The sequence below is a fragment of the Hippichthys cyanospilos genome, chromosome 5, assembly GCF_059441005.1.
Source record: "Hippichthys cyanospilos isolate Australia breed blue-spotted pipefish chromosome 5, RoL_Hcya_1.0, whole genome shotgun sequence".
Classification (NCBI taxonomy): domain Eukaryota; kingdom Metazoa; phylum Chordata; class Actinopteri; order Syngnathiformes; family Syngnathidae; genus Hippichthys; species Hippichthys cyanospilos.
In genome coordinates this window covers 6,363,996-6,381,004 of record NC_142373.1, presented here as the reverse complement: position 1 = coordinate 6,381,004, position 17,009 = coordinate 6,363,996, and the positions used below count along the sequence as shown (strand labels likewise).

The 17,009-nt window shown below is 42.0% G+C and overlaps 1 protein-coding gene across 2 annotated transcripts in view; it reads left to right on the top strand.

The window, feature by feature from the left end:
• LOC148423268 (kelch domain-containing protein 3-like) overlaps positions 1–15,571 on the top strand; it is a 59,400-nt gene extending 43,829 nt beyond the window's left edge. Inside the window, exons 8-9 of one of the 2 annotated variants that reach the window (XM_088414627.1) lie at positions 9,562–10,177; positions 10,355–15,571. In XM_088414627.1, the coding sequence (XP_088270753.1) occupies positions 9,562–10,177; positions 10,355–10,501 (763 nt within the window). In that variant the 3' untranslated portion in view covers positions 10,502–15,571. Of the gene's footprint in view, positions 1–9,561 lie in introns of both variants that reach the window. The other variant, XM_088414625.1, reaches the window with a different exon arrangement.
• The last annotated feature ends 1,438 nt before the right edge of the window (positions 15,572–17,009 follow it).

The following is a 17,009-nucleotide window of genomic DNA, read 5'->3' as shown; positions in this document are numbered from 1 at the left end:
AATAAATACAAAACTTATAAAGGTTTTATGATTAATAGTAATGTTAATACTGTGTTATTAATAGTGATCTTTTACTTGTAGGCAGTAAATACAAAGTTGTTGTTTTAAACTTACATAAATGTACACCATGATTTTACCAGAATAGATTTTCCTCCATGTGCCCGCAATCTTAAACAAGTTTGGTTTGACACCCCTGCTCTGGATAGTGCAGTGGTTCTCAAATGGTCTACCTTCAGGTGAAAAAACATTTTTCCTGATCATAAAGTTGTGGGCCAAACTTTTAAACCATTCACATTAATTTCACAGAAAATTGCACAGTGGAATTGTCTGTCCTGAGAGAGATTCTGGGATCTGCCCCCCCCCCCCCCCCCCCCTTTCTAAAAATGTCTTCTAAAAAGTATCTTTAAGCCCAAAGCAAACTTTTTTTTTTTTTTTTAAGTATCAGTGACAAATTAATCAAATGAAGGCTCAAAGTAAAAAGCGGGCTTTTCTACCAAATGGACAGTTATAATAGTGGTTGTCAATAAAATGATGATGGACGCGATATCTAAGTTCATTTTATATTAATAATTTTTTCCGTGACATTTGTTTATATCTGATGTGGATTTTTGCTCATGTCTTGTAAATGCAGTTTGAACTGTAGACTTACTTTATTGTTGTCATTGCGAAATTTTTGGAACTCCAAACATTTCTGTCAGGACCCATAATTTTTTAGTATTACGAGTCCCAGGGACTCAACAGTTTTCGGAGATAAAATGAGCACGGAGGACCCCAGGTAAAACCCCAAGTAAAAACTTCAAAATTGTATCTACATAGTAATAATTGGAAACAAAGTTGTTAAGTAAGTGCTACTTATATATAATATACATGCATATGATTAAATAACATCATAAATAAAAAAGATCGTAAAGGAAAAATGAAATTTGAATTCACCCTTGAGTGATGTTAACTTTAGTTACTCACGGCCATAATCCTTCGCAAGGGTAGCCTTCGTACTGCAGTTCTTGATTATTTTCAGCTTTGTTTCCATACAAATCATCTTCTTAATTATATACCTTTAACATCACGAGCAATCTTGGGACCCATGGCTAACCAACTTAAGTTGAATTAAGCATTTTAAGCAAGTTTGAAAAAAGCAAAACGTAACTCCCAAGAGATGCCCTCTTAAACACAAAGAGCATGCAAACCAAATCCAAACCCTCAAGAATGTTGTCAAATGGCTGCAATCATACAGTGGGCCCCTGGTTTACAAACCCCCTGTTTTACGTATATTTCATCTTACGACGTGGACCGCGGCGTTAAACTTTTGTCTTACGAACCATCCAACATGCCGGTCAGTGTGTCCGCACTATTTTTTTTTGCTTTGCTGCATCAACAAAAACAACTTTTCTCGCATGTCACTGAAATGCCGATATGCTATTGGTCGCTTAAGGCAGTCACAGAGATGTCGATATGCTATTGGTCGATTAAGGCAATCACGGGAATGCCGATAGGCTATTGGCCGGAGTCACGTCAATCACAGAAATGCCGATATGCTATTGGCCGAACTCATCTTGCTTGATGGCACAGCTGGTCGGTGTGTTGTGAACACTTTGCAAACTTTTATCTGTTAGACATGGCTTCTAAAATTGCAAGTGGCGGTAAAGCAAGAAGTAAGAGGATGATGACAATAGAAACGAAGCACGAGATAAAAAATACGGAGGCGGCGCACGCATAGTTAACCTTGCTAGTGAGTATGGCCATAACTGCTCGACAAACGGTACAATTCTCAAGAGCAATGAAGCCATTAAAGCAAGCAAGTCTTCTAAGGGCATGACCTTCCTTGCCAGGAGATGGACCTCGGTCAACAATAAAATGGAGAGGCTTCTTCTATTATGGATTAAAGAGAAGCAAATCGCCGGTGATATGTTCTCGTTTTAAAAAAGTTCTCATTTAAGAAAAAAAAAAAATTAATTCTGCGGGTTCCTCTCTGCTCCCTTCCGCCTCCGCCCACCACCAGCTCAAGTCACGTCACCCCAAAGGTAAATGTCATTTTTTCTTTGTTATATTTATGTTAATTAATTTAACTGTACAGTAGATCATGTTACTAATTTTTAATATGTTTATAAAGTCATGATGTTTTACCTAAGGTTTTTGCACGCAATGCACGCATTCACTAATTAACATAGGTTTGGATTGCCTGTCATACGGCGAATTTGAGTCAAGCGCCTAGCCGCTGAACGGATTAAGGTCGTAACACGGGGGCCCACTGTGTGTGTGTGTGTGTGTGTGTGTGTGTGTATATATATATATATATATATATATATATATATATATATATATATATATATATATATATATATATATATATATATATATACATATCTATACATATCTATCTATTTATCTATATATATATATATATATATATATATATATATATATATATATATATATATATATATATATATATATATACATATCTATCTATCTATCTATCTATCTATATATATATATATATATATATATATATATATATATATATATATATATATATATATTATAGAACAATTTTTTTTTTCAAGTGAGTAGCTAAGCTAGTATTGGGACAATTCGACAGCAACTACCTTAAACTAACATCATAGGTCAGTCAGGGAGTTGAGGGGGCTGTCCAGTATTCGAAGGACTGGCAGTTTGATCCCAGCTTTGTCAGAGTTATGTGTCGTTGTGTCCTTGGGCAAGACATTTTACCCACCTTGCCTCCAGTGGCTGATCAGAGGGGCATGGCGCTGTATGGCAGCCTCGCCTCTTGTCAGTCTGCCCTAGGGCAGCTGTGGCTACACAATGTAGTTTACCACCACTGGTTACTGTGTGATTGTGCTGTTCTTTGTAAAGTGCCTTGGGTGTGACGAAAGGTGCTATATAAATGTAAGGCATCACCATCATCATCATTATACAGTAATCCCTCGCTGTATCGCGGTTCATCTTTCACCGGTTCGCTGCTTGACAGATTTTTTTACAGTGAGGATATTTTTTTTACAGCGCATTGTACTCTGAATCCTGATTGATTCTTTTTCTGAGCAAGAAGATTTTTATAAACGGATATGCCCGGACATCGAATTAAAGTGAAGCCTCTTATATCATAACAATACACTTAACAACACACAAATTTCAATTTATTACTAAAGAAATCAAGGTAAAAGTCAGATTTCCAAAGCTACGCATTTCTTCGTTGCTGTCTGTGTGTCTACATAGTGTGTGCGTTTTCTCTCAGCATGCCTACGAGTCACATGATTGGCTCCCAGAGACCAAGCTGTCAATCAATATGCTTACTAGCACATTCGCACATGGCAGTTACAGTAGAGACACAGGAGAGACGAAAGCAAGCTTTTCCTCTTGCCTTTTGTAATAAATCGACAATTGAAAAACCAGAGCACAATGCGCTGTAAAAATATCCACGCTGTAAAAAATTGTGAAGCAGCGAACTCGTGAAAGGTGAACCGCGATACAGTGGGGGATTACTGTTTACACTGCTCACAAAAATTAAGGGAACACGTTTTTTATTGGGCCTGGCATGAATTGAATTAAACCTGTCTGATAATTTTCTGGTTGGTGAAGCAGATGAGTGCCTGGTTAATCAATTTCAGATGTGTTTGTGTTCGTTGGTGTTCATGGAATCAACAACAGGTGCAGTTCAGTGGCAACAATTAGAAAACTCTCAAAACAGGACTGGTTTTACATGTGGGGGTCATTTGAAGTTTCTCCATCTTGATCTTTTTTGGCTGTTTTTTTGTGCTGATTTTGGCTTGCGTAATTATCTCTACTGGTAGTATGAGGCGATTCCTTAACCCTACAGAAGTTGCACAGGTTGTCCAACTTCTCCAGAATGGCACATCAACACGTGCTGCAGCAAGGAGGTTTAACATGTCTCCCAGCACAATCTCCAGAACATGGAGGAGATTTCAGGAGACTGGTGGTTATTCTTTGAGAGCTGGAAATGGCCGTAGAAGGTTCTCAACCCCTCAGCAGGACCGATACCTGCTTCTTTGTGCAAGGAGGAACAGGCTGAGCACTGCTCGTGCCCTACAGAATGACCTCCAGAGGGCCACTGGTGTGAATATCTCTACCCAAACAATCAGGAACTGACTTCATGAAGGTGGCCTGTGGGCCCGATGTCCTATAGTGGGCCTTGTGCTCACGACCCAGCACCGTGGAGCTCGACTGGCATTTGCTCAAGAACACCAGAATTGGCAAGTCCGCCACTGGTGCCCTGTACTTTTCACAGACGAGAGCGGGTTCACCCTGAGTGGCTGTGATAGACGTGAAAGAGTCTATATATATATATATATATATATATATATATATATATATATATATATATATATATATATATATATATATATATATATATTTGAATATATATATATATATATATGTGAATATATATGTATATATGTATATATATATGTGAATATATATATATATATACATACATACATATATATATATATATATATATATATATATATATATATATATATGTATGTATATATGTGAATATATATATATATAATATATATGTATGTATGTATATATGTGAATATATATATATATATGTGAATATATATATATATATATTTATATATATATATATATATATATATATATATATATATATATATATATATATATATATAGTTTTAGGTATTTGCACTTAATTACTATTGCTGTCAAACTGCTTCCATGCAACGTTTCATTACAATGCTGATCTTTTATTGGTCGGCATCTCCTCACGGAGATGCTGGTCTGCTCTTGGGCGGCCTCACTTGTTTCAAAATAGCAGAGTGGTTACAAAACCGTATCTTTAGTGCATTTTACTGCTCAATTCAAAGTTGAATGGGTTAGCCATGGTTCCCAAGATTACCAGTGATGTTAGAGAGAAGTAAGAAGATGAGTTATATGGAAACGAAGCTGGAGATAATCAAGAAATACGAAGCTAGCCTCGCCTAGGCTACCCTTACTCGGGTGTATGGGCATAACAAGCGCCACTCAAAGTTAAATAAATCCTTTCTATACTTTTTTATTATATTTTCTGATTGTATACATGTATGTTATATATACGTAGCACTTACTATGCTATTTTGGTACCAATATTTAATATGTATGTACAGTTATGATGTTTTTACCTGGGGTTCTCAACACATTAGCGATTTAATATAGGTTTGGATTCCCGCCATACTGTGAATTCACCTTACAAGCCCAACCACGGAACAGATTGATCTCGTAACACGGGGGCCCACTGTGTGTGTGTGTGTGTGTGTGTGTGTGTGTGTGTGTGTGTAAAAAATGTAATCAAAATGTAACAGGATTGTCCAAATTTCATTTTATTGTACTGCAGGTGAAATGATAATATAGGCTTATCTTATACTCTACGTAATTTGAGTGACCACTGTTTTTTTTCCCCTCAGATGTCCACTTGTGTAATTATATACAGTATACTCTATACTGTAGAGTATGTCTCACATTAATCTAATGATTGCATGGTGGTATCATAAACATAACTCCACCCCAATAAATATTTCTTATACCCTGTCACTATCTAATTGTATTTTCCCTAGGTCTGGACCCTCAAAATTAATTGGTCACTCAGCTGTTGCCTACCACGACAACATGCTCATTTTTGGAGGAGGAGAAAGCCTGAACTATCCAAAGAACTGGTTATGGAGGTATAATTTCTCCAGTAATTCATGGTGGCAAATGAATACATTGCCAGGATGAAGCTCTCCTGATAAGATTCACCACTGTTGTATTGGTCTGGGTCCCAAGTACGCAGCCGACACCACCAGCATCTGCTCAGAAACCCACCCAAAGCTGCAAAATGATAAATGTAGGCCTTTCAAAAGTAAATGTTTTCCTGCACCACTCAAATTTCTGGGATCAGACAGTGCTATAGAGCTGCAAACATTCACTTCGGAGAAATGTCACCTCAAAAATTCAACAGAACTGAAAAAAAATTTCTTAATAGAAAAAAATGTGTACAGGGGTATAAGCAGCCTAACATTTGAAAATAAAGCATTTAATAAGCACTGGAGCTGCACAGAGGAGGAGTTTCATCAAGAAGAAGGTGAAGATATATCACAGCATTTGCCGAACCTGCTACTGGTTTTTGGCGGCAGACCATGTTCCAGACATAATCCTCTCTCTGTTTGGCAAATGACTCTGTCTGACTCTTGAGAGGTTTAATATAACACAAATAATAGATTTGAAAAACAATGTGATTTTATTTGTTACCCTACGTGTAATGTTGGCAGATTTGGTTATAACAGTTTTATTTTATTGATTTATTTATTTTTTATGTATATATGGTAAATACATTTTGGAGTTTAGTCACTGTTACATATCCAGGAAAAGAGAATAGAGTATTCCAGTAGTTTTATGTAAGACACATGTGCATAATCTTCCTTTAAGGAGCCAATAATGGGAATTTTTTGGTAATGCTTAATGCTTTATTGACTGTGTCATGTGCTCCGGAGCTGATCAAAGTACAGGTTCAGGTCCTGTCTTTTTTTTTTTTTCAAAGTTCAATTCCAGTTCATAACTGATGGAATACTGTAACTTTCCAAATATAGGACACATCTGTGTATGCACCATTAAATTTAGGGCCAAATTTTGGTATTTTATATTACTGTGAAGAAGATTCAACATTTTGGCGACGATGTAAAAACTGTAGCAAAGCAGAAAAAAAATCTCATCTTTGTCATTTCTTTTTATTTGTGTTCATACCCGTAAGTTCTTTATTTTATTTTCGTTATAGTGAGTGAGACGTGTTTTGGGTGAGTGGTCGTGCAATTGAAAAAGACACACAAGGCACACTTGAAGAGAGCACATAACCCCAGTCCTTTATTCCCTCCATTGGCTTCTTGTTCATTTTAGAGTTGAGTTTAAACTTTTATTGTTCATTTTTAAAGCTCTTAATGGCCTTGCCCCACCGTATTTATCTGAGCATTTAACTGTGCGGGAACATGCTTGGGTTTTGAGGTCATCCAACCAACTGTTGTAGGAAGTGCCCAGGTCCAAATACAAGCACTGGGGTGACCGTTCCCTCTCGGTGGCTGCTCCCAGACTCTGCAATAAACTCCCACTTAATTTGCGCATTTTATCGGACCTGGGCCTCTTCAGATCAAGACTGAAAACACATTTATTCAGGACGGCTTTTAATATTCAGTAGTGTGGTGAGTCACTTTTTTAAATCTTTTGTTCTATGTTTTTTATTGCATATTCTGTGTCTTAAATTGGATGTGTTATTCTGTATGTTTTACTGTGAAGCACTTTGGTCCACCTCTAGGTGGTTGTAAAGAGCTATATAAATAAAGCACATTTACACTCAGCTGCTTCTTGCGGCAGAAGCTACACAATTAGACAGCAGGTAACGCTCATAGCAGCGTAGTGTGCCTTAGAGAGAGCCTTAGGAACAGTTTCAGGAAGTGAATGATTTACTGCTAACAGCCAACTGGCCCTATTACCATAAATCAGTGTTGGACCTTGCATTTCAAACTGAGGACTTCAGTGACTGGACCCCTCAAGCATGTAAGCATTACTGGGCGACACAGGTTATTTTTCAGAGCATGTAAACGTCACAATTTATAAGACACATCCATATATTTGGGTCTTATGGTTGGGGAATTCTGGTAATCGAATATAAGTTATATAAAAACACATTGCTTGAACACATTTTGACACATCTAGACACGCATATACAACCACTTCCTTATATTGTATTATTTTGAAACATTTAACTGCCTTATTTGAAATAAAGAGGAAAGCCCAAGAACAATGTTGTGTTGCTCCTTGCGTCTTTTGCAAATTATTGTTTTGACTCAAGTTCTTTGCCTTTATTTTGGTCTCTCATTATCGATAACATATAACGATTCCTGATTCTGATTCTTAAAAAAATTGTAAATAAAGCCAACCAGATTTGTTTTTTTGGATAAATCATATGAATTTCTCTGTTCTTGAGCAACTTAAATTGCTGTATTTATCAAATTTATTCATCCATCCATCCAAACCAGTCCAAGCTGTCTATGGTAACATCCTTTATGTCCATACCTAGTTACATGTCATACGGCTGTGTATGCTATAGGGCAGTGGTCCCCAACCACCGGTCCGAGGACCAACAGGTACTGGGCCGTGTGGGCTGTACCCGAAATAATGTTTTGGAGATGATTTGGTTTAACAGTTCATACTTTTGTATGGGGGGTGCAGGCTGCTCTAGAAACCACATCATCCCTCTCACTACGCCTCAGATTTATATTGATTTATATTGTGGACTGGAGGGGGTGGGAGGGGCTGGCTGCCCTAAAAACCTCATCACAAACGTATGAACTGTTATGCTACGTGCCCACCGAATACCGAATCATTCACCGAATCGCTACGCTCATTCGCGGGGCTTTCTGTCACTGTTGTACTTTTTGTCCACTTTTTGGTCGCAGGAGGGGAGTGGACGGAGCTTGCTGTGCACTTTATGGTAGATCCGGAAAGAAGAGCATTGCTGAGAACTTTCACTTTTCTGGGATGTGACAGAGCCAATATTTTCACCGACAGCACCTTTATTCTTTGTGGCAATACTCACCAGCCAAAAAATACAAGTTTCAACGTCTGTGCTAAATATTGTGCTGACAATGCTGCGCTATTGTTAGCTTAGCACAGTAACTACGGTTCAACAGCTGTTAAGTGAAGCAAACGCTGCACATATCAGTTGTCCCAAGTTCTCGCTTCCGCCTTTCTACAAGCCAGGTGAGAGCTCTTGCTTGGCTCTGTTTTGTATTGAAAGCTCAGCTGGCCGTGTTGGATCGCTCCCGGTGAACGCAAAGTGGCCGCCATGATTAATTCCTGCCGCGAGCCGTTGAATGTTCCCAAAGTTGATTGGCTGTGGCGACGCGAAACGCAGAAAAAGTGAAAAAAAAAAAACTCACTGAAAGGCGAAATTTCGCTTCTCGTGACCGCGCGTGCGGCCATTCACGTTGCTCCATTCGCTTCCATCGCGTGCCCGATGTGCATTCGTGCCCAGTCACCCGAACTCCATTGACTACAATACAAAACGCCCCGCTTTTTCGCCTCGTTCGCGTTTGGAATGTGCATACCATTTAACTAAATCATCTCCAAAACATTATTTCAGGTGCAGCCCACGCCACTTGATCCACGGACCGGTACCGGTCCACGGACCGGGTGTTGTGGATCACTGCTATAGGGCATATATTAAATGGATCACTTCATTTATGTGTCGACACTGTTAGTTGCAGTTACACCTGTGTGCTCACCGTTGGCTGATGCTCTCTGAAGTTCTGTTGCTACTTGACTTTTGATATCCCACTATTTTTGTGATTCTGATTTCTCTAACTTCGATGATTATTCACCACCCGCATTTCCTTCTGAGCACCCTCAGTCACCTCTACGCCCCCCTCACTACATGTTAGATTCAGATTATTCGGATTTAGAGGATTGTCAACCTTTTGTTAAGTTTCTTTCTAGTTACGGTTCTAAATTTGTTTATCCCACCCAGCTCATTATGCCGCGTCCCCACAGCTGGATGTCCCGGACGCTGCGCCCTGATCCTTGCTACTCCCAGTTAGTTGGCACCCATCTTCTGAGTCGGCGGTCCAGGTACGGCGCACGCCTGCCGAGTCCCCAGTTCAGGCAGAGCCGCTGCAGATGCCCGCCGAGCCGCTGCAAATGCCCTCCTGCTGCAGCCGTTCTTGCAGACCTTAGCTCTGGCGCTGCTGCCTTCCAAGCCCTCAGTCACTGCCACTGTTTTTTGAGTTATTTGTCGCGCCACTGCAGTCGGTCCCTGAGTCTCAGGCCAAGAAGTGGCTGCACCATTCAGAGTCCCACGTCCAGCCGCTGCATAAGCCCTCCGAGTCCCACGTCAGTCTCAGAGCTCCAAGTCGAGCCATTGCAGCCGCCTTCCAAGTCTCCAGTCAAGCCACTCCAGTCACCCACAGAGGTTATGCCCCTGCAGCTGGTTTCCAAGTCGCCACCCACGGCGCTGCAGCTGCAGTCTTTCGAGCCACCTGCCACGGCGCTCCAGTCGAAGCCTTCCGAGCCGCCTGCCATGGCGCTGTTGCTTTCTCCTGAGCAGATAGCCATGGCGCTGCCGCAGTCTACCGAGCCAACATCCATAGCGCTGCCGCAGTCTCCCGAGGTGACAGCCATGTTGCTGCTGCAGTCTTCCGAGCCAACTGGCATGGTGCTGCCGCAGTCTTCCAAGCCTGCGCCGCAGTCTTCCAAGCCTGTGCCACAGCAGCCAGTCGGCCACCAACGATTGCCTTCATCCCAGGTCAGTCTCCAGAACTCACCACTGTCTGTGATATGCCCCCAGTGGCCGTTTCCTGTTGGCATCCGGCCGGTGCCTCCCGAGTCGCCGCCTGCTGGCGTCCAGCTGGCGTCTTCAGAGTCTCCGCCCTCCGGTTCCCAGCCAGCATCTTCTGAGTCCCCTTATTCCGGTCCCCAGTGGCTGCCTCCTTAGTCTTTGCCTATCAGTCGCCTGAGGGCGACAACATCAGCTAGTTTGCAGCGATGCCGGGGCCGCAAGCCCGCCCGAATCCCACATCTGGCTCACCTCATTGGGCGTTCCGAACACCCTCATTACTCGGCCGGCCGAGCTCCCCTCGTCTGGCATTCAGGACACCCTCCTGACTCGCCTGGCCGTGCACTCATCCTCTGGCGTTATGGACACCCTCCTGACTCGCCTAGCCGGGCGCACCTCGTCTGGCGTCCTGGATGCCCTCCTGACTTGCCTCACCAGCCTCACCTCTTCGGGCATTCAGGACGTCCTCCTGACTCGCCCTCCATCCTCCACATCGTCCATCCTAAACATGTTCTTGATTTAACAGTAGTAAACATGACCATTCTCATGATAATTGCCTTTTATTTGCATTTTAACAAAATATAGCAAAGTTCTGGCTTTATTACCAAGATTTAACATAAATCTTCAGTCTTGCTTTGTAACAAAGTGAATATTACAATTGTATCGAAATGAATAATAATGTTTATTTAGGGGCAGTTTAACACGCTACTGTGTGTACAAAGAACTGAGGAAGAAAGCTGTGAACATAATTTGTGAAAAAAATGCTGAAGAAAAACAGTACCCACATTATCAACACATTGAAATATTTTCAAAGTTTGTTAAGTAACTGAATAATGGTAAGAGTTGAAATAATTTTAATAAGACAGCATTTGCTCATCAAGAAAGTTGTGCTCTTTTCAAGATTCAAGAGATTTATTGTCATATTATAGTTGTACCATACAATGAAATCCTTACTCTCTTCGCATCTCCGAGCAGCAGACTACAATCCATAATTGAGCAATAAATTAATGGCAATAAATAGCAATAAACAACAAACAGAGACAATGGTGCTATTAATGTAGTGCAGAATATGAAGTGAAAAGAAAAATATGTTTATGTGTGCAGTAGGAGGAAGATTAGTTTGAGAGAGATTTGTTCAGAATACGTAATGTATCCAATGATGACCAGATCTTCCAACACTTATTTTCTGCTTGCCTGCTTGATGTTGATGTTAGTGAAATGCAAATTTACCAGCAGGTTCTGAAAATGATTGACATGTCAGCAACCAAGAAACATCTTGTGCCATTTTCCAAGTATACATACATGATTTGCTGTCAGTTGGCAAAGACCCCTTCACAAGTCAAGTGAAGTCTATTTATGAAGCACATTTAAAAAGAAAATAGAAACATAAAACCACATGATAAAACACAGACAGGCTAGGACACAAACAACACCACTTCAGGGATGTCAGCTATCAAGGAAAATTAAAAGAAAGTGAGAATAAGTAAGTTTTTAAAAGTGATTTAAAAGCAACAAGGGTCTGGGCAGCTCTCATGGACAGGGGCAGACTATTCCAGAGCCTTGTGGTGGCCGCTGCAAAGGCTCCGTCGCCACAAGTCTTTAGCCTAGTCTTAGGCGGAGCTAGCAGCAGCTGGTCAGCAGACCGAAGGGCTCGTAAGGGAGTATGATGGTGCAGGAGTTCAGCTAAGTAAGGGGGGGTCAGGTGTCAGAGAAATCTCTAAAAGAAGACTAGGACAAGCCTAGCTGCTAAGCAGCAAAAAGAGTAACTCAGACCAGCCAAAATGGACTTTTCTATGCCAGGCATAGGGAAAAAGCTTGGGCAAATGAACTCGTGGGTTTTCCAACGCTAATTTGACTGCCCAGCCGCTCCTCCTGGCTTTTATTGAGCAAAAGCATAACAGATTACAAAACACAACAAAAGAGCCAGCCGGGCGCCACCGACAGCTGGGCCAAGGTCCCGGCTCACATTTTCGTGCGTCAACAGCTCTATCTAAGAACAGGGTCAAAATGAACTAGGATTGCATAAATGGATAAAAATGCACACTATTCTAGGCAAGAAATAAGCACATAATGATAACAACCTAATATATGATTCCCTTCACATATCCCCCCTGATTATTATTATTAAAACACATCAAACGATGTCGAAAGCTATTACTTGAGTGGGAAGAAAACTACCCAAAAACCCAGTGGGAAAAAGGTAGAAACCCTTCCCAAGCAAGCGCTTGTTACAAGAGAAAAAAGAAAAAGATAAAGCTAAAACTCTTTTTGGTCCAATACATGTATATACATATTGCAAACCATGGGACATCAGCATCCTACGTCTGAAACCTTTTCCGTAGGTGCATCATAAATGGTTTACATAGAAGTTGAGTCGTTGTCAGTCGGGGTCAGAGTCAACAGGTTGATAGTCAGTCATGGCCACGGTCACTTGCGCTGCTAACCCCAACAGCATCCATGATTTTGGTGGCGCAGATCTTACACAAGGGCACACCGAAGGTTATGCAGAGACATGAAAGCAAGAGAATGCAGATGATGACCGAAGCAATGGCTACAGCCACGCCCTTCTAATTGCCAAAGAAGTCCTGCAACCACTGCAGGAAGGGGTTGAGCTTCAACTCCCTCCATACTTAGAGTCCTCAGTCTGCACTCCCTGAGCAGTGTCAGTGTATCAGACAACGAGCCATTAGACAGTGTAAAGTGTGTAAAGGAATAAATGCGCAACATTCACCTGATGGCAAAAGCTTGCACACACCACCCTTTTCTGCCAAAGTCATGTCAAGTGCCTGTCTGCTTTGAATAGTCATAAGTGAAGTAGCATGTAGTTGTGAGGCTGTGTGCGTAGAAGGTGCCTCCGTGATATCAGTCGACGAGTATACTTTGTGATTGACATCATTGAAAGAATTGGTGTGTTTATACACAGTCACTGGAAATAGAGCACCAAATATGGCAAATGCGAACCGGCTGCATTTGCTTTGTCAATCAATTTGTCTTTGTCAGGAATGCTCCAAGGCATGCCAATCGCATCAAAAATAGACTGAAGTTTGTCTGGTGATTGGGACTGGTGGTTTGTCAGTGTTGCGTTTGGACCTATGGGTGGAGTTCTCAACACTGAAACAAACGTAGCGTTTATCACTGTTCCCATGATGTCCGTTAGGAGCTGGAGGTTGCTCTATCTAAGGACAGGGTCAAAATGAACTAGGATTGCATAAATGGATAACAATGCACACTATTCTAGGCAAGAAATTGTTACGGGGCGAGGATGCTCATGAGTAAAGTGGAGCCCAAATCAGACTGGACTGAAAGGTTGGAATTTAAATTGTTTAATAACAAAAAGAGCACGTAACACACGATGAGAAAAACAAGGGTGAGCCCGAAAGTAACCAATGAAAAGCACAGTAGAACTTGCACAGCTCCAAAGGAACAACAGAGAACATAAATAAAAGATATATATGGAATGGGGCAACTTGAACCAGCTACTCACGGGGAGGGCGGATCAGCCGTAAGACGTCGTCGGGAGTCAAAAAACGCAACAATGAAAAACGTACGCGTGGCGTTACTTGGAGGAGAAAACCACAGAATCAAAAACGTATCGTGCAGACTAGCCGAAAAGGTACTCGAGTGGAACAAGGAACTAGGAAACAACGAGGAATGTGAAGCAATAATCCGACGGCGTCTGACTGTGCCGGCTGCGCTTAAGTAGTCTCAGGATTACTGATACGAGACAGGTGCGCAGCTGGTGACGCCGCCCTCCCAGGATTGTTCCTAGTTTCTCTGCAATGACCAAAAAGCCTGCAGCGGGACACCAAGAGCAGAGACCATGACAGAAATAAGCACATAATGATAACAACCTAATATATGATTCCCTTCACATCAGGCCATTTTGGGCTTTGAAAGTGATCAGTAGTATTTAAAAATTTATTCTGAAAGGAATGGGTAGCCAGTGCAAAGAGGCCAATACTGGAGTGATGTATGAAAGTTTCTTGGTATCAGTAAGGAGACAAGCAGCTGCGTTCTGAACCAGCTGAAGCCGGCTGATTGAGGACTGGTTGATTTAGCAAGGAGCCTCAACAAGCGATTCCACCATGTCCGCCGCGCTCTGCTCCATTGCGCAACCGCAATGATGGACGCTTACCCGCGCCCACTTCTTGCGTCTGTGATATGTCGCGATGCGCCACGCAGGTTCACACATTCCTAACATTCCTTGGGAAGTCAAACTACGCATGCACAGCGATCATCAACACAGTCATTTGTGTTAAGTTGGCTTGGAACACGTCGTTGCATAAGCCTAAAAAGGGCTTCTCGGGGCTCCGAAGGCGACTCGACACGGGTCCCATTCACGGTGAAGCCATTAATGCTGTGCAAAAAACATCTCTCCGGATGTAGACCACTTTCTTTTTCCTGTTTGGTGCTTGCTGAACTGTGGAATTGACGCAGTGGTGTGCGCGGTGGACCAGATTTTTCAAGTCTTGCGTAAAATTGTCGGACCATGGCGGACTGTGGCGTACCGTGGTGGAGTGGCGGTTGTGGTGGAATCGCTCTCATTCATTAACATGGGTACGTTGTGCTACGGCACGATGCAACGCAATGGAGCGGAGTGCAGCGGACGTGGTGGAATCACCCTGTCAGCTGGAAGAAACTGTTTTTTAACAACAGAGCTGATGTGTTTCTCGAATTTGAAATCTCTGTCCAGTAGGACACCAAGGTTTCGAGCGGTTGCACATGTTTTAGTCCTCAGGGGACCCAGGATGTTGGTGATGGAGCTTGGGGTGACCTGGCCATAAGTCACGACTTCTGTTTTGCTGTCATTGAGGTTGACAAAATTGGCTTTCATCCAGGCTTTAAGGTCGCTCAAGTAGTCAAATAAAGACTGCATCAAGCCCTGGATGGAGGTTCTTATGGGCAGATAGATTTGTATATCATCTGCAAAACAGTAAAAGAGGACTGTAGAGGAGGAACAAGCCCCCGAATAAAAGGTCGTTCAAAATTCTAAGAAGGGGAGTTTCAGTGCTATGGCTTAGTCTGAAGCCAGAATGAAATTTATCATGGATGCCATGTGATGGAATAATTGTATATATGTTGTCATACAAAAACACATTGCTTGCACACCTATTAACCCACTTACTCTCATAGACACACACACACACACACTTGTACACATACACTATCACACTACAGACATAAACAATTCCTTATATGGTATTATTTTGAAATTTCTAACCACCTTCTTTGTAATCTTTTTAATAAAACGAAGAGGAGAGCCCCAGAACACCGGAAGACCCTGGTGCTCTCTCCCTCTTTTGCTAATAATCGTGTCTGTCTCAGAGTTTTGGCTTTTCTCCAGTTTCTCATTATTGATAACTCTGACACCATGTTCAGTTAACAAGTCCTCTAACTGGTCGTTACAGTAAAGACCAATTATCATTTTCAATTTTTTCACAATAGTGTTAACATTGTTGTGCTTTTTCAATTTTTGTACACTGTACAAAATTACAATGAATTGAATTGGGGAATTTAAGCAATACGAAGCTCGCCTAGCCTATACTACCCTTACTAGGGAATATGGGCATAACAAGCACCACTCAAAGGTATATAAAACTACCGGTCCCCCATTTTGAAACAGGTGCGGCCAACCAATAGCAGACCACCATCTCCGTGAGGAGACGCCGAGCAATAGTAGACCAGCATTGCAGTGGCGCGTTGCATGGAGGCATTGACAGAAAATAAGTGCAGCTACCTAAAAACGCCTGCAGATAGAGACAAAGTAACACAAATACAGTCAAGCCCCTGGGGTAATGACAATTGTTTTTGTCACAAAAGCGGGAACATTCCATGAAGAGGGGATAAAAAAACTCAGTATTCCACGATGCAACATGAAAAAAAACGTAAGCCAGGGACGCTATAACATAAACAGTGGGTTTACGAACTCCCCCTCTTACGAACTTTTCGACTTACGAGCGTTGACCGCGGCGTTTTTTGTCCCCCACTTACGCACAAACCTTTCATTTTACGAACAATCCGACATGCCGTCGGTCATTATGTTCGCACAATTATTTTCGCTTTGCTGCATCAACGAAATTAATTGTTCACGATTGTCGCGGTCACGCTGAACGCTATTGCTCTTACAATGTCACAGCTGTGACACTCACGGAGATGCCGATATGCTATTGGTCGATTAAGGTCACAGTTCCGGTCTCACTCACGGAGATGCGGATATACTATTGGCCGGCGTCAAGTCAATCACAGAAATGCCGATATGCTTGGCCGAACGCCTTCATCTAGCTCAGTGTTTCCCAACCTTTTGATCACCGCATCACATTTAAAGCCTTGAGGGTGCTGTCCGCGGCACAGTCAATGTCGCAAATTTAGACAGCGGACCTGGGGGATAATTTCCCGCGGCACAACTGACAATATCTGTGCCGCTGTGCCGCGGCAAGAGGCCGCGGCATGCCGCGGCACTCAGCGATTAAAAACATGGATCTAGCTTGATGGCACAGCTGGTCGTTGTGTTGTGAAGACTTTGCAAACTTTATCTGTTAAAATCTTTATCTGCTAAAATTGCTAGTGGTGGTAAAGGAAGAAGTAAGAGGATGATGACAATAGAAACGAAGCAGGAGATAATAAAAAAAATACGAAGGAGGCGCACGCATAGTTAACCTTGCTAGTG